At 44.8% G+C, this 22470-nt stretch overlaps 5 protein-coding genes and 1 long non-coding RNA gene across 7 annotated transcripts; 2 read left to right on the top strand and 4 right to left on the bottom strand.

Moving 5' to 3' along the window:
- Positions 1 to 67: 67 nt before the first annotated feature.
- LOC117584018 (protein peste) lies at positions 68 to 6262 on the bottom strand. Its single transcript, XM_034272749.1, has 5 exons — positions 6146 to 6262; positions 2255 to 2437; positions 1771 to 2076; positions 1194 to 1713; positions 68 to 1141 (listed from the first exon to the last, which is right to left on the bottom strand). Exons 2-5 carry the CDS (start codon positions 2393 to 2395, stop codon positions 402 to 404), a joined length of 1707 nt encoding a protein of 568 aa, XP_034128640.1. The 5' UTR covers positions 2396 to 2437; positions 6146 to 6262; the 3' UTR covers positions 68 to 401.
- LOC117584020 lies at positions 5429 to 6229 on the top strand. Of its 2 annotated transcripts, none has more exons than XR_004573823.1 (3): positions 5429 to 5581; positions 5646 to 6101; positions 6164 to 6229. It is a non-coding gene; the product is annotated as an uncharacterized LOC117584020 (long non-coding RNA). The 2 variants fall into 2 exon arrangements; XR_004573824.1 differs by having other exon boundaries at positions 5437 to 5510; positions 5627 to 6101.
- Positions 6263 to 8013: 1751 nt separating the features above from the next.
- LOC117583938 (putative gustatory receptor 28a) lies at positions 8014 to 9485 on the bottom strand. Its single transcript, XM_034272621.1, has 3 exons — positions 8856 to 9485; positions 8194 to 8796; positions 8014 to 8127 (listed from the first exon to the last, which is right to left on the bottom strand). The coding sequence occupies exons 1-3, from the start codon at positions 9483 to 9485 to the stop codon at positions 8014 to 8016; spliced, it is 1347 nt and encodes a 448-aa protein (XP_034128512.1).
- Positions 9486 to 10197: 712 nt separating this feature from the next.
- On the bottom strand, positions 10198 to 16860 carry LOC117583937 (putative gustatory receptor 28b). The gene is made up of 3 exons (XM_034272619.1): positions 16162 to 16860; positions 10401 to 10961; positions 10198 to 10338 (listed from the first exon to the last, which is right to left on the bottom strand). The coding sequence occupies exons 1-3, from the start codon at positions 16804 to 16806 to the stop codon at positions 10198 to 10200; spliced, it is 1347 nt and encodes a 448-aa protein (XP_034128510.1). The 5' UTR covers positions 16807 to 16860.
- On the top strand, positions 14676 to 15957 carry LOC117584839 (probable histone-lysine N-methyltransferase CG1716). The gene has a single exon (XM_034273976.1). It carries the CDS (start codon positions 14714 to 14716, stop codon positions 15836 to 15838), a length of 1125 nt encoding a protein of 374 aa, XP_034129867.1. The 5' UTR covers positions 14676 to 14713; the 3' UTR covers positions 15839 to 15957.
- Positions 16861 to 17544: 684 nt separating the features above from the next.
- Positions 17545 to 18243, bottom strand: LOC117583936. The gene has a single exon (XM_034272618.1). The coding sequence runs from the start codon at positions 18241 to 18243 to the stop codon at positions 17545 to 17547; it is 699 nt and encodes a 232-aa protein (XP_034128509.1).
- Between the last annotated feature and the right edge of the window lie 4227 nt (positions 18244 to 22470).

Here is a 22470-nt window from a genome sequence, read left to right as displayed (position 1 = left end):
AGACGGAAAAGAGCTTGAACCTGTTTCAAGTACACTTTTACCCAAAGCAAATAAAAAGCAAATTAAATTGTTTATAAAATATACTCTGATATTTTGGCTTTTGTAGATCTGTCAGCTTCCAGCGAACTGCAGAGCGACAATTTGATTAAGAAAATTGTACAAAATATAAAAATGTCTTTGGACAGTTAGAAACTAGGGAATGGAATGTAGAGAGGGTATTCGTATGCCTGGCGAATGGCCTCGCTGGCTAACTCATCTTTGGCATAGGCACTGGGAATGGATTTGAAATTTTGATGGTTTTTGGTACTGGCAAACACGTACTACCTAAACTAGGAACTACGACTAAAGCACTAGGACGGCTTAACTAGCTAAATGGCGATTGGCGAAATGATGTGGCTCCGTTAATCCTGTTTGTTGTCGCTGACGGAGGTCGAGGCGGTGGCAACACTGTCGCCCGTCTGCGACTTGCACATGCTGGCCGGGACAATGGTGGCCTTTTGGCGGCGCGAGAGCAGCGGAGAGCTGTCGGGGGTGCCGCTGGTACTCTTCTCGCACACCAGAGTGGAGGCCTTGGACTTGAGCTCTTCGGCGCTGGAGTAGTTTGAGCGGCTCTTGTGTTCGCCGTTTTTCTTCGTTGGAGTCTTCAGATCATAGCGACGACTCCGGCACCAGGACAGCATGTGCTGGACGGGTGCCCAGCAGAGGAGAACGAGGCCAATGGCCAGGCAAACGCCAGCAAAGATCTGTCCCGACAGCAGGACAATGGGCAGCACCTTCAGTTGATCGGCCATTTCCGGTGTGATCCGCACCTTCTGCTCGAACCAGATGAGCGGAAAGAATATCTTGGGTACATCCTTGTACAAGGCTATGCCGTCAATGGGCTCCACCAGCATGTTGACCTGGAAACGGGCTGCCACCTCGAGTGGAATGCCCGTATTTGGCTCTACAATCATGTAGAACTCGTGCTCCTCCTGCTTGGGCTGTAGTCCCTCCACCTGATCCACAAAGAACCGATCGCCATTGTAGAAATGAGGATAGGACATGAAGACTGGCGAACCAAAGCGGCAGGAGCTGATGTTCATCACGCCCGAGGGAGCGCACTGACCGCCGCAGTAGCAAAGATTCTCGGGATAAAGTGTGCCTAAAGCAAGAATTTCATGAGCTAAACCTTCAAAGTATTATTAATGCCTTACCATTATCCACAGAACGTGGTCCACCGGCGAATTTATAGCCCTTCAAGCCTTCAACGTCCACCGTTTCGACATAATCCAGCGGAACTGTGCGGCACATGTCGGGCGTAAAAAGTCCCACACTGCCGCTGGGTTTCAAATGCTGTGGCTGAAACTCTCCCGCCGAACCGTTGGTCATGCCGCAGAAGGACTCGAAGAAGCCCGTGTTCTCCTGGTAGTTCCACGTGTGCATCTGTCCCAGCTTGGCCAGGTCATCGGCACCCGTAAAGACATTGAAGACACCCGTGAGATCGGCACTGCCGTTGCGAGTGTAGAACCAGCCAAACTTATCGAATGGCACCTTGACATCATCGCCAAAGATGGGCATGGCCATGGCCACGTCGATCATGACATCGTTGTAGCCGGTGAAAAGGAGCTCATCGATTTTCTTGCGCACAGACATCTCGGGGCCGTAGACCTTGAGACCCACATCGACCATGGCACGCTTGACACTGGGCCAATGCTTGGCCGTGGCTGCAGCGGACTGGGGAGGGGAAAATCATATAAGTAAGGGATTACGAGAAGGAATATCCATACCCACCAGAGCAACCGCATTGAGAGTGATAATCTCATCGTCCAGACTGCCGTTGCTGCCCTCCTCGTCGAAGTAGAAGAAACTTCTGCGGCGATAGCTCACGGAAGCGTTCTCCGGATGCCAATCGATGTCCACCTTGTCGGGCCGCTCGCTGAATCTATAGGGACCAACCTGCTCGAGTATGGGCTTTGTGGAGAGATTGCTAAATTCCTCGGAGTTCGTCCAGTTGTACAGATAAATATCCAAGTTGAGTTCCAGCGGCGGCGACTTCCAGTTCTCGTAGACACGTGTGTTGGGTGCCAGAGCCATTTCCTGTGGATCACCACAATTGCAATTGATTAAAAATCTCAACAAGTTCCCCTCGATCTCTGACTCGTGCCAATTGGGGCGGCACTTCTTCTTTGACTCCCAATTGGGGGCGGCCAAAGCTAATCAAGTGCAGCTGCTGGTCGCATCAACACGTGTCCGAATGTTGTCATTCATTAATTACCTTGTGCATGATCCAATTGAATAAGTCCTCCCAGAACATGCCGCACAATATGCCAAACAGTCCCAGGCTGAAGCCGAATATGCCAATAATTAATTTGCGATTGCTCTTCTGGCCCCACATGGCGCTGCTCTGTGTGGGCATGGCTCACTCACGCTGTGAATTTGTGTACTACTGTAATTCCAACTGTAACAGTAATGATATGCACGGTCTCTATTAGTAACATTGGAAACGAAAACAGAAACAGAGCCACAAGTGCACATCAATTGGGATAAACATCGCAATCATATGGGAATGAGTCAAGGTCTGCGGGAAGTTCATGTACATAAATATTTACAGACAGCTTGGTTTTGTTATTTATGCTAAAGAAATATAATAGGTCCATCAATAGAACACATATTTCCACATTTAACATAATTCAAATCAGCAAAAGTAATTTTTATTTTCATAATTTGTAAAGTGTTTTTTAAACACATTTAAACATACTTTAAATATCCCATTCTCCTCTAACGATAAGCACTTGTTTAGCTTGTAATATTCTCCTAGAAACGTTTGTGTGTAAATTGGAAAAATATTTCAAAATGTTTTTAAAAATGAAGCAAGGCCCCATAATCACCCGACAATTAGCAACAATTACTGGACTAATTAATGGTAACAAGTTAAGGCTGTTAGCCAAATCACAATACATTTAGTTGGACTTTTACCATTTTAATTCCCGCTCTGTCTCGCTCCTATATGTAAATTCGACATGGAGTCTACACAACACACTGCTTGATGCCAAACGTATTGCATACTTTGTGGGCCAATTTACTACAATAATTCAAGACAAATTCAATATAGTCTGAAAGGAAGTGTTAGGACTGCGCCGTGTTTTAGTCTGTCAAAGATCTGCCATCTGTGACACCATTTGTGCTGCTGCGATGCCTTACAATCTCGCCTTAGCTTTTAGATACTTTCAACTTTTGGTTCTACATTTTCCGTACCAGATCGACTACCAGCTCTCATTCTGCATGTTTGTCCATCAAAGTTTTTATATTCGGTCTAACTGCCTTTGCGTGAGGTGACATAACAATTGATAAACAGTTGCATTGTAAATATAATGTTTAGCTTTGAATGCTCATGAATAACTCAGAGTGTTCGCTGGACACATTTTGTTGCTGCCCAATGCTGGAGCTCTTTCTTGTGCCACTCGTTGAGTACAACTATTTAAATTGCCCATCTGCCAACATATTCGAATATCTTTAAATCCCTGCTTAATGTCTGACATAGAGGGAACATCTTGCGACAAGTGCAGTTTTCATGCAGCAACCATTTGAGCTGAGCGTTGATTGCTATTCAATCAGGGAACGAAAGATATGATTGCACCTATGTAAATATAGTAAATTTGTATATTTAAACCCATATTATTTACTCAAAATTGACACTTGCATTGAATTAAATATAAACAAATAAAGAACCCTAGAGATGGAACTGCAGCGAGTACAAAATATTACTAACGTCTCCTTTTTAATCAATATAATTGAATCAATTTAAGCAAAACGTGACTTTCAATTGATGTTCACACTCGTGTCGAATAAAACCCATAGTTATAAAGTAAACGCAAGTGCCATCCATATATATAAATATGTACATACGAGTAAGTATGTATATTCTGATGATTACCCCCGTATCAGTGGTGATAATTACAAAGCTTCGCCTGACACTTTACAATGGATTGAGCGTTTTAATAAGTTGGAAGCTTCCCTTGTACACACACTCGTGCCAGCGAGTTTTCCATTGGAAATGTATGCAATAAATAGCAATAAGTGTATGTGGAGATGGCATTTGTCATAGCGGGTATCCACTGCATTCCGATAAGCGGGATTTCGAACCACGTCTAGGTGAACAGACCCATGAGGAAGACATTGGCGAACAATTGAGGAAATTGAACTGCACTGCACTTATCGCTTGAATGCAGACCTAGCAGACCAGACCACAGCCTATCTGTCTATCCACACAATCTCTCAGAAGAGTTCTCATCAAGAGAGCTACACATATAATAAAAATCAGCATGAAATATGTATAAAGGGAGAGATATATGTACCTTTGTACATATGTCTGATGGCATTGTTCGCATCGCTCTGATATATCGTCATAATTGAGTCTATCAATTGACCCCGCAGTGAGCTATGGTTGGGTCTTTGACACTTTCCGTTATTGCACATGAATACGAATCTATATACACATACATATGTATACAGTATGTATATTTGGGAGCGTGTCAGCTTGTTCAATTGATATGATTATGTCTTTTTGAATGATGAATGACTGTCGCGAGCACTTGTCGGCGCCTTTTTATTGTTGGACTGCACTCTGCCAAAATTACGAGAGTGACAGATGTTTTAATTAAACTGGACATTGAACAGGTGGTTCCTGAACAACTCATCGCACATCTTCGCCACTAAATGAGTCTGTTAATTCAATTAGATCTAAAGCACAATACAACACAACACAGAAGATTCACATTTTCACATCGAAGGAGGACGACTCCAACACTGAATAATTGCCTTCAATTAAGTTCAAAAATGTTCTTGTTATTCATTATTAAATTAAGGAATCGTGAGTGTCTTTCGTGCATGGCTGTTGATCTTTCTTATTAGCATTTTTGCATATTGAGCGTGTAATGCAAGTGACCAAAGAGCCCTGAACCTTGCACAGAATCAAAGAGAAAGTGAACGAATTGTTGGGGGAGATTGCAGAATTCTCTGGGAAAGGTGCCAATAAGTTAGAAAATAATCAAGTTCTTGCTTGGTTGGTTGATATGGTCATTGATGAATAAACACAGTCGAAATGTGATACATCTCTCTATTCAACACCTTCTCAAATTCTCAAATAATTTCCCAACGCAAGCCGCAAAAGCCACCCGAGACACACTCAACCGCAACTTGTAGCTTCGACGCAGTTTGCAAATAGTTCCCTGTCTCCTCTCAGCAACAAAGCAATAAATACAATTGGCATTAACATTAGCCTAATGTTTAGTTTTTTCGATAATTTGCCATCATTTGTCAGCATGCAATTGAATGCTCTCAGCCTCAGCAATTAAAGACCAAAACTAAACCTATAAATAAAATATTTATTTTGGGAAACAGAAACACAAAGAGTCTTGCCAGTTGGCACTGTGCAGCGTATTCATTTGTTTCTAACAAGAGCCACGCAGCTGCAATTAGTGTGGATCTCAGTTTGGACTCAACTTGAACTTGAGTCACACCGGGTCGTATTGGTATTTAGCACTCAAACAGCTGTTAATTTACAGATTTAATTGTCAATATTAAGCGGAGTATTGCCCACTAAGTAAGCCATTCAAAGTGCGACTTTTTGTGTTTGTAATTACTCTAGAAAGAAATTACAATAGCAGCGGTGGAACAAGGCACAAAACAAGCACAAAACAAGAACAAGCACAAAAATGCTGATCAATGCAGTCAGAAAGGTACAGTGAAAGCTCTGATGGTGGATGTAACACACTTGTAGCTGCTACTATCTTTGGGTGCGCAATGTCTGGAGAATGTAGCAATCCTAAGGGATGTGTCTGCTGGATTCAATTTAATAAATGAATTTCGAGCTGAATGAATATAAATAATACCAGAAATCAAATCTCCATTAAACGTTCTCCATTGTAACTCCACTTTATGTATCCCCTCTGAGGAGCCATCACTGTACTGGAATTCTCCGTTCTCAGCGGCAATTCGACTTCGATTTCTTTAATTGGCTGTAATCTTAAGAAGTCTGCCAGCGATTAAGCCAAATCAAACCTACATTTTAGCCGTCAAAACGGAAATTTATGGATGAGCTTCCGCCACACAAGAGCTAAGTAGTACGTATTATAGCTGCTCTCTCACTCACTCTCTGTGCACTCACTTTGTATTTGTTAAACAGAAACAAATCGGGAAACCAGTACGATAGATGCGTGTATATCCTTGTGGTGTCAATTGATATTCGATCAGGATGTGCTGGACACACTCGAAGGCACTTGAGCACGTGGAGGTATAGTTTACACTCTTTAGTTCAGTAGGATAGCCACTTGCCACGGATATTTATATGGATATGGATAGATGGAAGAGAGAACGCGACTCGGAGCAGTACCGTTAGCCACGACAGCTTGATTACGAGTGCGGCGGACGAGAGTCCACAGAAACTACAACGACAGCCGCCGGTGACCGACCGACCGGCGTTCAAAGCAGAGCAGAGCAGAGCAGAGCAGAGAGAATCAACGCCGGAGCAGCAGCTGCCATTGCGGCCGCCGTTTGCTGCTGATGATGAATGTCAGTCAAGTGCGCCGGCACATGGCAATACGGCTTGAGAAGAGCTTCCTCTATGTGTGTGCGTGTGTGTGGGTGTTTGGGTTAATTTGCGCTTTAGATTTTCCATAGTTTTGTCATTGAATTGTGAATTAAACTTAATGAAATCTGAAACTCTGTGGAATCTCTCAAGCTGCACTTCCAACTGACCGCAAAACTGGGGCAAATATTCTAGTACATAAATCCCTAATCTCTGCTTGCAACTAGAATTCGGAGTGCACTTTCGCATGTCCAAAGTAAACAAATCATAAATGAAAAAAACCAAAATTGATAACAAGTTGTCGAAACCTTATCAAGGCGGCTAATCGTTGAGATTAGCACTGAGTACAAATCAGCACACACTACACATGTAAGCTGCGTAAATTGACCGGGGAACCGTTCAAAGTATCACAGAGCTACCCATTTTTCAACCAACTAACTGCGCCAAAAAATCAGCCAATGCAACACCAATCCATCCGAGACAAAAAACCACCCACGATGACTGCCTGCGGAATTGGCTGAGGCAATAAAACAGTCAAATGTCGGAGCATGGAACACCCAAATGCTTCAGCGAGTATTCAGGCTGGCTGGGCTGGCTCCCTTATTGGATTATTGGCTCTCTGTGTGCCGCTGCAGGGGTTGGTGTTGTGGTGTTGGCGTGCGGATATGGATTAGTATTTTCAGTTGAGTGAAAGTGAAAGGTGAGTTACTGAAACAGATTATGTTGCACAGAACTAAATTAGGCTGTCGGCCACAAGTGGAACACACGACATTTCCTGATGTGCATGTGGGTCTTGTCTAACATTTTACAAAATCAAATATTGTCTAGTGTAACGGTTTTTGCATTTGAATTTGACAGTGCTGGACAGCGTGCAAGTGAGCTGGTTGTGAGGAACCAACGAACCGAACCGAACTGAACTGAACTGAACCGAACTCTGTTACTGCACTGTTAAGTGTGTTCTGTTAAGCAAAAGAAATTCAAACGAGAAAAGCGCGCCTTACAGCACAGAGCTTTGATACATATTTTAGTTCAAATATAATATTATCCCTATATTATTTTCTAAATTGATTGAAAGATACTTTATATCATTTAACTTTATTTAAACTTTTTCCATACGTTTTAGTCATGATATCTGACAGAAATCGCAGCCATTTTTAAGGACATATATACAAAAAAATGTTACCATAAGTCGACGGCGAATATCAATTATTTTTCCTTGTCCCTTGCCTTGGTGTACACTTGCAATGCGCTTGAAAAATTGCCAAAAATCAACATTTGCCATAAAAGAGTGCAGCTACGGAAAATCCGAGTAACTGCAGATCTACCAGCCACAATTTGAGACAGGATCAGGGTTTGGGTTATTCCAAATTGTAAAATATTTGCATATAAATTACTCTTTATTTGTATTTTAACTCCAAAAGCAACAATTCAAAGTGTAAATTCTATCGCTAGTCATGAAGAAATTGAATGTGGGTGGCATTTGCTCCGACTGCGTCTTCCATGTGGTGCGTGGCTCTGAATTGGATGAGTATAATGAGATAGCAAGTGGCGGCGCCAGTTATCTGCAACGCAATAGAATACAAATCAATAGAAATACTCTGTAATTTAATCCCACACTCGGTACACACCGTAAAGATGAGCGTGCGGTCCAAGCGAAAGAGTCCGGCGGCTGTGAAGAGCACTCTCCGGTGGGAGAGCTGCAAGGACAGACGGAAGAGGCGATCTCGCAGCTCTGGGTCGTCGGTGATGTTGAGGATCTTGTGCACAATGGCTGCACTCTGGTTGCTCTGCAAAATGGTGCGACTGCTGGCCTCCACGATCAGTATGATGATGACAATGTACCAGATCATTTGAATGAGAAAGAAGGCAAAGAACTCATCCGTCTCGAAGACATCCAATCGCTTGGGGTTCAGCACCGCTTCGAGGATGTAAAAGTCATCGAAGAGTATGAACAGAAAGGAGATGGCAATGATGCCCAGCAGGGGATAGGTGAAGTACTCCTCGATGGTGTGGCAAATGTCGCACAGCAGATTGTGGATGTTGGACACCTGCTTGATGGCATACTCCGGATTGAGGCGTATAATCGAGGTCACACTGTAACGCTTCATCGGAGTGCTGATGAAATTGCGCAGACGATGGGAGTATCGCTTGTGATTCACCACGGAATGCATGGGCGAGAGCTCCACGGCGCTGTACTGCTCGATGTGTGCATCCAGAATGTCCTGCAGGATCTACAGTTATCATGTTAGTGTGTAAAACAAACTCTGATCTATGGCAAAGTTGAACTCACTTCATTGAGCATGCTGAAACGACTCTTGGCCAAGTCCGTGGTGCAGAGGAACTTGAAGACCATCAGGCTGATGTTGATGTGTGGCAGGGCGAAGGTGGTGAAGGTCTCGAACGAGGGCGAGATGGTGGCACTCACCAGCAGGCCATAGCTCACACACAGATAGATGACATTGAACAGCAGCATGCCCAGGGAAATGAGAAAGCTCAACAGCAGTATCCTGCGATAGTCCAACTTCATGCCCAGCCGCACGAATATCTCATCCACCACAATGTAGTTCTGAATAATGCTGACCAACCGTTGCCGCTTGAACATGGCAAAGCCAAAGATGGTGGACATGGCCAGGATGCCGGTCAGACGAAGGGTTTTGTCGCCCAGCCGCGTGATGTTCGTCTGGAAGAAGTAGCCAATTATGGAGTCACCCTCCAGGCCAGAGGTCACGAAACACAACACGAAGAACAGATAGTGCACGATGCCGGCGACGAATGAGTACGTGGAGGTTTGCACTTCCTTCCGCGGATTCAGATTGAGGCGAAACGGAGCCAGCCCCAGCAGGGAGATGTATGTCAGCGGACGCAGTGCCTGAAACACATTGTCCGCCTGGGAGATGCGCTCCCACAGCTTAAAGGCCATTTGAAACCAACCGAAGTCCAACTGTTGCGTAAAAGAAAACGTCTGCACGACTCGCGTATTTCCCGCAAACTGACACAACGGCAGGAAGTGCCCCGCACTGATGATGATTGCCCGTGTGGCAGCGCGAGTCAAGGCTCATATATCAGAATCGTTAAAGGGTCTCGCGGCACACACTCACACACACCTTTGCCACAAGGCAGTGCGTACTGCGTACATGGAGGGACAGGATGGGACAGCATAATAAGCTAGTATCAATAGCGACAAATATTTAATTAAGCTTAAATGAGCCACCGTGCGAGGCGGTTGGACAAGGTCATCAGCAAACAATTTGCCAGCGGGAGTTCAGCGGGATTCGTGACCTGCTGGCCCACAGGCTATACATTACAATTGGCAAACAATTTATGTTAAGCGTGAAAAGCATTTAGTGCCCACGCAAAGCCGACGCAGAAACGAAAATTTCACTCAAGATATTAAGAGCAATAACCTGGGGGAACCATTGGGTTTCCACATGCCACTTGAAGTTTCCTTTAAAACAATTTTATTTATTGCCAATAATTAATAGACAACAACAAGAATTTGTTGTACATGTTCTGCTTGCACAAACATAAAATATAAACATTAACATCTGGACGTACTCGTACTTGTATTCTATAACATTTCACCGGCTCCAACGCTCACACTTCACAACGCACTCCCCCATAATGGTTAGTAGCTAATTTGTATGATTCGTTATATTATTGAACGTCTCGCAACAGGGATAATAATTCCCATTGGCATTGCCATTCCCATTGCTGGGGGAATTCGACGTAAACTGCAGCAGAATGATGAGGTACGTGGTCAGCGCGCCACTGATCTGTGAATGAAGATTCAATTAATCTACAGAAATATATAATTAGTTTACATCACGCCACTCACCGTAAAATATAAAGTTCTATCGATATTAAAGAGTCCAGCGGCTGTAAAGTTGATTTTCAAGTGCATTAGCTGCATGGAAAATTGCTGCAGCTTTTCCTTAACCTCCGGACACTTTGTCTTGTTCATCAGCGAATGGACTATGCCCCCCGTCTTCTCGCTCTTCTTGATGGCTCGATTGCTGCCCTCCACAATCGAGATGATGGCAATCAAATAGAGTATCATTTGACACGAGAAGAAAGTGACAAATTCCACCGTCTTGAATTTGCTTTCCCTCTTCGATTTGCCCAGCAGCGTCTCCAGCACGTAGTAAGCATCAAAGACGATGATCAGAAAGGCAATGGAAATAATGGTCAGCAGTTGGTAGGTGAAGTATTTGTTGGCTGTGGCGGCAGCTTCGCAAATCAAGTGATGGATCTCCATGGATTCCTGTATGATCTCTGCCGGATCCTTGGTCACGATTGTGTACATGGAAAAGGAGTCGAGGCATTGCAGGGAGCGTTGCTTCTGGGCCACTGCCTTCAGGCTGCGAGAGTCCCACTGATGGGAGAGATTCTTCAGCACCTGCAAGGAAACCAAATGCAACATTTGAAATGAGTAAGTAAGCGAGATTAAACCCATTGCAACCTTATGCAGCGCACTCAGGTAAATGTGCAGTTTGATCATCAAATTGCCAGTCATAAAGCAAACGGCACAAACTATAAAATGCGGCGAGAAATAACTTATGATGGCGGACATGGAGAATGTGTCGGCATCCCTAGTGCTAATCATGAGAAAGCTGCCAGTGATGTAGGCCACCGTGCTGCCAGCCATGAGCAGGACGAAGCGATTCATCCTCCGCGCTGCTGCACCCTGGTGATGGGTTATCCCGACACGCGGAAACGACTCGCGTTCCAGGGCATCGTATATGGCCAGCACTTGCAGCAGTTTCCGACGCTGAATCAGGGATATCAGTAGTATGGCTATGATGCCAAACATTCCATTGACCTTCTGCAGGCCATCGATTACATTCGAGATTTCCGTGAGAAAGAAGTTCGACATTAAGGAGCGACGATCCAGGATGCTGTACACAAAGTTCACGACGTAGATGAGCATCCGAAGGATGATGTTGAAGTAGCCAAAGTAGGAGGAACAGAGTCTGGTGGATGCACTCGTCACATGGTAGGGCACAATGCCCAGCCAGAGTGCCAGCCACAGGGTGACCCGATAGCAGGTGTAAACGTCGTGTGGCTGCGTCATGTAAACCAAACGATTGAACAGCCACATGGCGTATGAGTAACGGAAAGGACTACGAGCAGACCGAGTGCGTGGATTGGAATCTCTATGATTAATGAGACGCTAATGAAAAGTGAAGGGACTAATGATAAGCTAATTAAATGAAGAGCTGTCAAACCTTATTCAATGCCTCAAAGTGCTGCCACAGGCGATGGAGGAAGGCACCGAACAGGATCACAGTGCTGAGCAGAAAGATCAGGGGAACATAGAAGGCCACTGCAACGGGATAGCTGGGCCTCACATCATTCCTCAGCAGCATCCACGTGGAGCTGGCCAAGTACGCCAACTGCACGGCGGACATCAGCAGAAGCTGCGAGTGCCGCAGCCGCATGATTGCCGGATAATTGAAGGACACTCCCACATCCAGGAGATGCCCATCAATGTGGGATATCAGATTGCAGAGATGGATGAGCAGGCGCACACGAATGGTGCTGCACAGGAAGAGTATGGACATGCCGGTCATGCCAATGAATTTCTGGAGCGAGTCTCCGACCTCGGAGATCTCCGACTTGAAGAAATATCCCACAATGCTCTGCTGCTGGATGAGTGCCCTGAGGAAGCAGTAGCTGAAGAAGCTCAACTGGAGCAGGGCATTCAGGTAGCCAATTCTGCTCAGCTGGAACTGCCTTTGCCCTGCCGGACCCCTGAGTCTGAATGGCGTCAGTCCAAGGATGTAGGTGCACAGGAGCAGCGTCTGCTCTGCGCCGTGTGCATCTCTCGGGCTGAACAACTCCCTCCAAAATCCACTCATCGTAAGTGCAACGAAAAAACTGTTACCCAGTCGATGGACACAAGTTGCTTTTATAGTTTTATCCTTAAAGTTCAGTTCCCTGATTAGTTACGGAAGTTTTCATGACACACGCGGACCCACACCTTGGACTCAATGGCTGGCTGGCTGGCTGTTGTCTACTTTCCGCCGCTGACAGGTCAGGTAATGGAAACCCGTCCATCACACATTCAGCAAGTTTTTATTTAATGACAGTTCTGCACCCACCCCACCCTTTTGTGTGGGGCCAACGTTTATGAAATTATAAAGCGTCCATCTCTACCAGCTAACTGGCGGGTTCATGGCCCATGGTTCACGGTCAGTGTCAGCGCTAATTAAATTAATTGAATGGTAGAGGAAATGCTTTAAGAAATTGTAAATATTCTCCACAGAAAGCTTAATCTTTGGGCAAACGTAGCTATTCCTTACCTTATTTACCATCACCAAACGCATCTCCACCAAGTACGTAAAGCAATTGAATACAGCAATGGCTATGGAGATGACTGTGTGCTGAATGAGAAAGGTAAAGTGCAGAGCCATGCTGGGGGCCACCAGCGAGGAGTACAGCACGGAGAAGGTGCCACAGGTGAAGCAAAAGTTGACCATAAACATGGAGAACAGAATCATGTAGCTGAATCGAAGTACTTTGCTGTACATAATCTTGATGCCGACGGTCTTCAGCTGCACGTCCATGGTGTGGAATTTCTGGAGGCAACGCTCCAGTCGATGATTGGGAATGATGGCCGTGAGGTAGATGACAGTGACGCCAATGAAGCCGCTGACAATCTGCATCATGTCGCCGAAGTAGGTGATGCGGGAACGGAAGAAGTAGCTGGCAATGGACTCGCAGTTGTTGAAGATCGTGAGGCTGTAGCAGATCGTGTAGACGGTGATGTGCATGATGCCATTGACAAAGCCGAAAAGGGTCTTCTTGATGTCCTTGTGGCCTGTGGCAGCGTCGCTGCTGATGTAGAAGCACGTGAGGCCGTGCCAGTAGGTTACATGGAAGAGTGGATGCAGGCACTCGTAGAGCTGCTTGGCGGAGAGCAAGCGACGAATGCGACGGCGCAACGGCTGGCACAGACCGCCGGACTCGACCTCTATCTCCACCGTATCCGTATCCTTGCCCACTTCCATGTTTCGTGTGCGCTCCGTTTGAGCTTCGCCCGGCAACTGACGCCAGAGACCACAAAATTATTTGCATTTTTCTTGGCCAGGCGACAATGTCGAAGCTGAGGTGGGGCCTTGTTGCTGCCCCAGCAGGAAAAGTAAATAATTTTCCATTTTCATATGCTCGCACTGTCCCCGGTCTAGACAGTCGTTTCGACAAGCTGCTTTCCCGGCCGGAACCATTAACCTATTAGCTTAAGCTGCTGCATTTTAATTAATGGCAATTTCCCCAACGTTTCCCAAGGGACATTTTTACCCCAGGGTATTCTCTGTCACGGTCCGATTTGCCGCCATTCAGGGGAAATTTTTTTCCCGCGTGTCATTGTCCGGGATATTCTACATTCGGATCAGTGAATGACCAGAACCCAATAATGAAGTTCCTCGCTCTCTCTCCTGTTCTTTTCCCTCTACGTTTATTGAGCCCCATCATAAGCCTAATGAGTTTTATGGTTTCCGTGAACTGTTCAAAGGAATTTATGTCAATTGTTCCACAGGATATTGGCATGTTTTTTGGGAGTGTGTTTGGCTGTGGGTTTCCTGTTATCAGGTGAGATTTTGGCCAGCTTGAAGAGGCCTGAGGCCATCGGACTTCAGTGTATCATAAATGACATGATTATGATTATGATAATGGTTTCCGGTGAGTTCGTTGGCTGATTTAAATACGAGTAATGCGTAGAAAAGTGAAACTTTAATGCTACAAATGATTTCAAGAATACGCCTGAATTTGCATATTTTTGCATTGAAACTCGTTTGGCTTAAAAAGGGTTGAATCACAGAAAGAAAAAGCTATTTTTGTTGCATAATTTTAGCATTTTAAACCGAGTACGCAGACAGAGATGCAGGGATATGCAGTCGATATGAAATCGACTCTGTCGCTCGGTCCCTTGAACATTCGGTCACATTAAAAATTGAAAACTTTACAGCTCAGAGAAAGAGAGAGAGATAGAATGCCAAATCTAGACAAATCTACTGACACAACCAGCATGCCATGAAAATTGTTTCTAAAAAGTACAAAGAAAAAACATAAAGAATTTCCAGCTAGCGGCTATTCTGTCAGCATAATTTGTTATTAGAAATTGAAAAGAAAATTAAAACCTAACTCATTATGGCTATTCGATTCATAAAACAGTGGCTTAAAACAGGCTTTCGCCACGTAAACTTCAGACTAAATTGGTTATCAGGTGTATTAAAATGGAGCCAATCGAATAGGAAGGACTATCAAAATAATGTAATTTCTCGAGAAAATTGCGAGAAAGCAAAAGCCAGGAGGAGTACAATTTCGAACTCGCCCGCCCATTCAGGACACAGTTTCAGCTCCAGTTCAGCTCCAGTTCCGGCCTTCAATCTGCCAAAAAAGAAAGTTGTCGGCGTGCGTCGCTCGAACCGCATCAGATGGAAGACGAGGCTCAGCCAGAATATGGGCATGGCTGCCAGTTCGCTGCCCATCAGCTTGAGCGACCAATTGGCGGAGCCGGCCAACATGGAGGCCATCAACAAGCAATTTCTGCTCAGCGAGGGTTTGCTCACGTTCAGGCTGCTCCGCGAGAATCAATATCGATGCTCCAGGCGGCTGAGTCGGGAGAGAGCGGAGACGGACTGCACCTGCAGTGGCGACAAGACGGCAGAGGGTCGCTGCGGAACGGGCTGCATCAACCGAATGCTGATGATCGAGTGCGGTCCGCTGTGCAGAAACGGAGATCGTTGCACAAACAAACGCTTCCAGCTGCAGCAGGGCCGGCCCTGCCGCGTCTTTCGCACCGAGAAGAAGGGCTTTGGGCTCGCAGCCGAGCTGCAAATCCCATCCGGCGAGTACATCATGGAGTACGTGGGTGAGGTGATCGACAGCGAGGAGTTCCAGCGACGGCAGCATTTATACGCAAGGGACGGCCAGCAGCACTACTACTTCATGGGGCTGCGGGGCAAGGCCATCATCGATGCTACGATGGGCGCCAACATCTCGCGTTTCATCAATCACAGCTGCGAGCCGAATGCAGAGACCCAGAAGTGGCTGGTCAACGAGGAGGTGAGGATAGGCCTTTTCAGCGTGAAGTGCATAATGCCGGGGGAGGAGATCACCTTCAACTATCGCTACCAGCAGTACGGTAATATTCCACAGCGTTGCCACTGCGAGGCGGCCAACTGTCGCGGCTGGATTGGCCTCGAGCCAGGATCGGACGATGGGGTGGAGAGCGAGAAGAGAGATTCCATCAATAATCCATCAAACACATAATTTATGGCTGGATGGATTGCAGTGGTACTTGTTGAGCATAACACACACACATCTGCTGTCACCTCAAACTAAATCAAAGCAGACGATCTGTGAGAAGCAACAACCAGGTTAAAACAATACAAAATATGCACAACACTCTTGTGTGTGTGTTTGCATGGATTTACATAAATAAATTCTTCACACTTCATTGGGGGCAATAAAACTAAAGGTGGAGGCGACTCCCCTGGGACAAGGACAGCCACGCTGCCTGCTGCCTGCCGTCTGCTGCCTGCTCTCTGCCGTCTGATATTTGATAGTAAATATTTACCAGCGCACACACTCACCTGATTGATGATACTGAGTCGCCGCTCGAAGCTGAACGCAATCACGCAGAACAAGCAAATGGCGATGGAAACAACCGAATGCTGCAGGAAGAATGTCATGCAGACACAGAACGAGGGCGTCACATCGATTGAGACGAGCAGCCGGAACACGCCCACAAAGTACACACCCAAAATGAGCAGTTTGAAGACCAGCACCAGTATGGAATATCGAAAGATCCGTGAATACTTGACGCGCACTCCAATGTTGGAGAAGTTCGTGTCGAGGCTGTGTAGGATTGTGAGGGTGCCCAGCAGCTTGCAGCGTTTCAGGATTGCCGAAGTGTAGATCACAGCGCCGGCAATGAGGCCATTGAAGATCTGCAAGCGATCGCCGACTGTGGAGATTTCCGTGCGAAAGAAGTAGCCCACAATGGACTCGCCCTGCCGCAGCGATGAGATGTAGCAGAAGCCGCACAGGCAGATGTAGATGAAGATGTTGAAGACGCCAAAGCAGGACATCTTCAGGTAGGACTCGCCCATCTTGCGACGCACCACATGGAACGGCGTCAGCCCATACAGAAAGGTGAGGAAGAACAGGGGACGCAGTGCCTCGTAGACCTGCGATGAGATGAAGTACTTGCGCACTCGACGCAACGCGGTGGACATGACTAACTCTGGGGAGCAGGCAGGCAGACAACCGTGCACAACCGTCTGGATGAAAGTGTCAACGCAAACTGGCTGGCAAAATGGATAACGATGTCCTACGAAAGAATTGAGACGAGCAAACGAGGCGTTCGGGTGGATGGAGTGCCGAGAATAAAAACAAATGCCGGCAGCAGAAGCTCATTATGGTGTTTCCTGGGATTTTTTTTGCATGGCAGCAACAAGTGGTTCTGTGTGTGTGTGTCCTTGTTGAAAGAGAAGATGGCCATGGCGACGCCTTGAATTTTATTCATTTGTTTGGCTAGAATGAAAACTGCCAACCGTCCAGCCAGCATGTGTGTCTGTCTGTCTCGCTGTCTGCCTGCCTGTGTACGCTTCGTGACGGGCAATTCATTATCTTCATTATCGTTGGACACTCGGGTAATCGCATATCTGGTCACACTTCACCTAGGGGGGGTTGGCTCTATGGGGATGTGGCTGTTCCTGGCCATTTGCTTACCATAAGCTGATCAGATTTCTTCTTTCAATTTGCTTCACACAAGTATCCTCATGGGCATTGCTTAGTTAAGACTCTCGACTGATTGACAGGTGGAATATGAAGATGGAAATGGCAAAAGGATTGGGCTTTAAGCAAAAGGTTCAACTAAAATAAAGTAACAACAGCGCTAATATTCGAGGCATATTCTTGGATATTTTCTTCATGCTCTAAACTCTTTTCCATGCAAATATGAGCAATTATCATTAAATATATCTCCTTAATGGAGTACTCACCCTATGCAGATAATTCAAGCGACGTTGAACCGTGCGCGTTATTAAACAAAACATAACTATTGTGATGGATATGGCCATGAGCTCGTAGACTAGGATGAAAGTCAGCTGCCAGGAGGCGCGCACCTCCATCTGGGCCAGGCACACCAGACAGGTGACAGTGATGATGGTGTCCAGCAGGGCAACCAGGCCCAAGACCAACGTCGCCAACCCAAACACCGCATTGAAATTTACGGGGTGGCGCAGGCTGTCCAGCCGTCGATCCACCTCCATCACATGTTCGCTGAAACGCTGCAGGTGTCGGCGCAGCAGCAGGGGCATAATGAAGGTGAAGACAGCCGACATAATGCCCCCAAAGTTATGGATCCGTGTGCTGAACTGTGAGATGCGATTGCGCATGAAGTAGCCAATGAGGCTCTCGTTGTGGAGGTTGATGTGCGTGTAGCAGTAGGCCAGCAGCAGCCATCGGGAGAGGGCATTGACAAATCCGTACCAGGACTGCTGCATCGCTGACTGTCCGCTGGAGTTGTGCGACACCAAATACGGCGTAATGCCCAGCACATAGGCAATGGCAATCATCATCTGAATGGCTCCGTAGTAGTCGCGGGCACTGAGCGCGTCGCGCAATCGCCGCCTACACGCCCGATACGATGCCAAACCGCTGCGTATCATGGCTAAACTCTGACTAAATGCCACTCCGCGGCATACTTTTGTGCGGCTCTGTCTAATTGAAGCTGTCACTGGAGTGCTGCTCCCTTTCACTGATTAAAATGCATATCTCTGCCCACCATGGCAACAGGTGTAATTTGTGCCATGCCCTCTTGAATGGCTCCGATGGCATCGGTACACCAATTAGGGAGAATACTCGATTGAAATTGTTTCCCTTAATGTATTAATTCATGATGATGGGCTTAGCTCAAGTGGAGTGAATAATGGGAATTAATTTGCTTAGGTGCACAGGGAAGTAAATATACGAATTGTAATAGCGAAAAGTAAGCTAACAAAATTGTTCTAGAGTACAAACACCACATAGAAATTCCTCTGTTTGAAAGTCATGTCTACTGACGACGAAACTTGTTGGCTTTTAGGTCGATGAACTATGACAAACCCTGTTATCAGCACTCTGCTTCTTTTTGCTTTGCATAAACAAATGCCCAACTAATCCATTAAAACGCCGATGGGTCGACTGATGGGACCAAAATATCGATGTTTGCAAAAAGGCCCCATGGTCCTCCTCCTCTGTGTATGCTTTTGGCTCTGATAATAATCTTAGAAAGCAATAGAAAACCCTCGTAAAAGTATTACCAAATGCAAGCCAGAAGCCAACCGAAATAGGAACAGCAACGAGCAGCGAGTGCTGCCATCTTCTTCATGTGCTGCCAGAAAAATGAACAATGCAAACGAGATTGCATAATGGCTCCCCCGGCTTAATGAGCTCTCAGCTGCTGCGCTGTGTTGTCGTTGTCTCCGACGTCGTGCCTGAATGCAACAAATCATGTGTCTGGCTCAGAATTTTGTCGCACATTTTAGCTAACAACACAGCAGCGGCATAGTAACTAAGCTAAAAACAAAAGCCAGTCATAACACCAACAAAATGCAGCCACATTTAAAGAAGGTCTTGAGGGGTCTCTGGGCTGGAGATTTTACTCCGACTTGGTCTGGTCTGGTTCGTACCGAGCTTCTCGGTTGTTCTTCCATGACAATGGCGTCGCGTCGGCATTGAGCAAAAGTTGCATTGGATTCAAGTCAACTCATTTGTCTCTTTTTTCTCACACGTGCAATGGTATGGAAATTTTCTATTCACTTGAGTGGTTGCTGCAAATAAAATTTCAGGGATTTGCAAGTAAAATTAACAAATCGTTTTGCAGTAGATGCAAATGGAATGGTTTCTAGTTAAATTGCAAACTAAAGTGAAGCTAAACTTGAACCTGAAATGGTTGAGAGAGCGATGCAAGTTTTTTCTAAATTTATATACATTTTATTGCAGAAAGAAAAGATTATAAAGTCTCTACTTAAAGCTGTTTATGTACTCTATTTCCATATATTTTTGTAGCTATGCGTGATCCCAAATTGTCCTTCTTTGATGCAAATTCATCTTAAAATAACATTAATCTGTTGACTCACAGCAAAGTGCATTCATTCATTCAAATAAATAATATTGGTTCACCTAAATAAACTTTGTGCAAAAATTAACATAACAAACAAAATACGAGTACGGCGAAAAAAGTTCAAAAATGTTTTCCTTGACCAAAGTGAACCGAACCAAACCGAACAATTATTTGAAACAATATTAGTTTTGATGCGAATTCATTTCATGGCCAACAACGATGAAGGTTTTCCTCAATTGACAAGAAAACGAAATAAATACATCTAGTAGCCGCAGCTAAATGAAATAAATAATTGTTTTAGGTGGAAAATATTTTGGATAAAACTCAGCCAAAGACTGACCAAAGCCACGATCCGAACATTGATGAAACCCCTCCAGCAAACCGTATGGCGAAATAGTTTTTTTTTTGTGTATTGTTGATGGGTTACAGAACCCAAGGTGCCGACGCCACGTGATGCGGTGGCAAAGAGTCAAAGTCAGTCACTGGGTTATGGTTACAGACAGACATTGGCAGCCATCGGCAGCCACATCCACATCCACCAAGAGATGAAGAAGTTAATTAGCATCAGCGTCGTCTCAGGCAAACATTAATTATGTTATGTTATTGTAAGTTATCTTGGATTACGCTTTGTTACCGCACTTCTTGTCGAATGGCAACCGATTCTCCCATGTCATCATCTGTCCCTGGGGTGCTGATAGACTTTAATGAATGATGTGTTGAGAATTGGATGGGATTGAAATGGAGTTAATTGTATGAATGAAATGAGATTAAAGTAAAACAAACTTTTCTACCACAGGTACTCTGCATCAAGCAGATCGTTCAAAGCAAAACTCTGCCAATCCTGAACCACTTCTTCCCCTTCATTCATTTCGTTAGCAATCGACTCGATAAAGAGTTTTTATGTCAATCTAATGATGACTTTCCTTTGGCAATCGCCACGCAATGCGAATGTTGCATAACTCGACACAAAATTGCTGCTCAAACAATGAGCCCAATTGTAATTAAAAAGTTGTCTGCTTAATGGGAATGAGGTTTGCCGGCTGAGAGGCTGAGAGGCTGGGGAGAGATGATAGATGTCAAATGGTAGATTAAGCGACCCAATTATTAGTGGCGGTGGCGGTGTGGGATGTTGCCAATTTTTGTGAAATATTTACACACATATGTACATCGGTACATATATGGAAAAGGAAAGTGAAATTGCAGGCAATGGAAAATTTAAATCCGAATTTGTGGCAAACACACGCGGCTCTAGCTCGAGCCTGAGGTTGAGGGCCATAAAATACGACAAAAATCTATGCTGCATGCTCCACGCTGTCTGCTATCTGTATCCATGACGCCTAAGGTCTCTCGTACTTAACTTCATGGTAAACAGAGTTTTATTATTATTGTTGCTCTGACGGCGAGACCCATTTTTAATTGCTGCTCGCCTCTGGGTAACCATTTGGAGTGCAGATCTAATTGCAGCCACAGCCATGGATATGCTTTTTGAATTATCTATGTCTATTTTTATATTTTATGTTTTCAGTATATATGTTTTTGTGTGCGTGCGTGTGGCGGCGGCCTTTTGCAAGTCAGCGTTCTTCAAGTTCAAGTTCGGGGCGCTCCATCATTATGGCGATCAAAGTTTGGCGCTGTTCACACTTAATGATTTCACCCAACTAAAGTTTCGACTGATTTTCAGCAGCTCGGATGCATAAATCACTTAAGCAAATGCGTTCAAAGTCATACCACAAACAAGTAAGGCAGTTGGGATGTGATGGAACGATGTTTGAAATACCCTGAAGAATATTTCAAATAATAAATAAATCTTGGCAAAAGTAGAGATTACATTATAATAGTGTTTTAAAGATAGATTAAACCTCTCTCTTTGCATTACAAAACCACAAATACCCTTATCAAGGGTATTTGCACGGGTGTCCCAGCAAAAATGAAGCGATTTTAAATCGATTTGAAGTTGTTGGCTGCCACTTGAGCTCGCTTCTCGCCTGCTGGAAAATGCAATTAAATTTAATTTACTAAACGACCTCACATCGCCATCGGATGCTGCCACATTTCATGTTTTATGCGCAAGTGTCTATCGACTTGTTGATATTTGAAATGCATTTTGAAGATGCGCTCGTAAAGTGCGACTGCGAGTGCGTGAGAGGACATCTCGAACAGAATCAGAAGCTGATTCGCCTTGTAGGGGTGAACTTGAGCCCACTTGATCATTGAAAGTGCATAACTAAGCAGTTTCCATTGTGGAATTGTCATTAAGATAACAGCCAGCATTTTGTATTAAAGAATTTTTAGGTCTGTAAGTTTCATGATACTTAATATGAAAGGTAATTTGTAAATAAATCAAAGTGAATTTATTTGTGAGCACAAATTATAATCTTTCACTTTCTTCAAGGACTTTTAACAAATGTTACACTTTATTGCTACAGTTCGGTACTTGATTGTGGTCTGATGACCTCCTTAAATATATCAATAATTGTCTTTGAAAATATGGACAACCCTTCTCTCTTTTTGCTTATTTTTTTGCTTGGCATTTTATTTTATTTATTTCTCTTTCACCCTTTTTGGTTTGCTTCTTCAACACCTTTTGGCTAATGACAAGCAAATTGTGCCGGAAGCAATTTAAGCTTTATTGATTTTATTGACACCGTTTTTGTGCATCTGTTGTATCTCCAAATAATATCAAATTGTTACATAAAAGATAGCAGACTCGAGGCAAATTAAAATAAAATCAACTATTAATGCATAATCATTTGTTTAAGCCAAGCATGTAACGGTCTTAAGAGATCGATGT

This window comes from Drosophila guanche, unplaced genomic scaffold, assembly GCF_900245975.1.
Source record: "Drosophila guanche unplaced genomic scaffold, DGUA_6, whole genome shotgun sequence".
NCBI lineage: Eukaryota > Metazoa > Arthropoda > Insecta > Diptera > Drosophilidae > Drosophila > Drosophila guanche.
The sequence above is the reverse complement of the archived record's forward strand: the minus strand, read 5'-3'. Positions and strand labels throughout refer to the sequence as shown.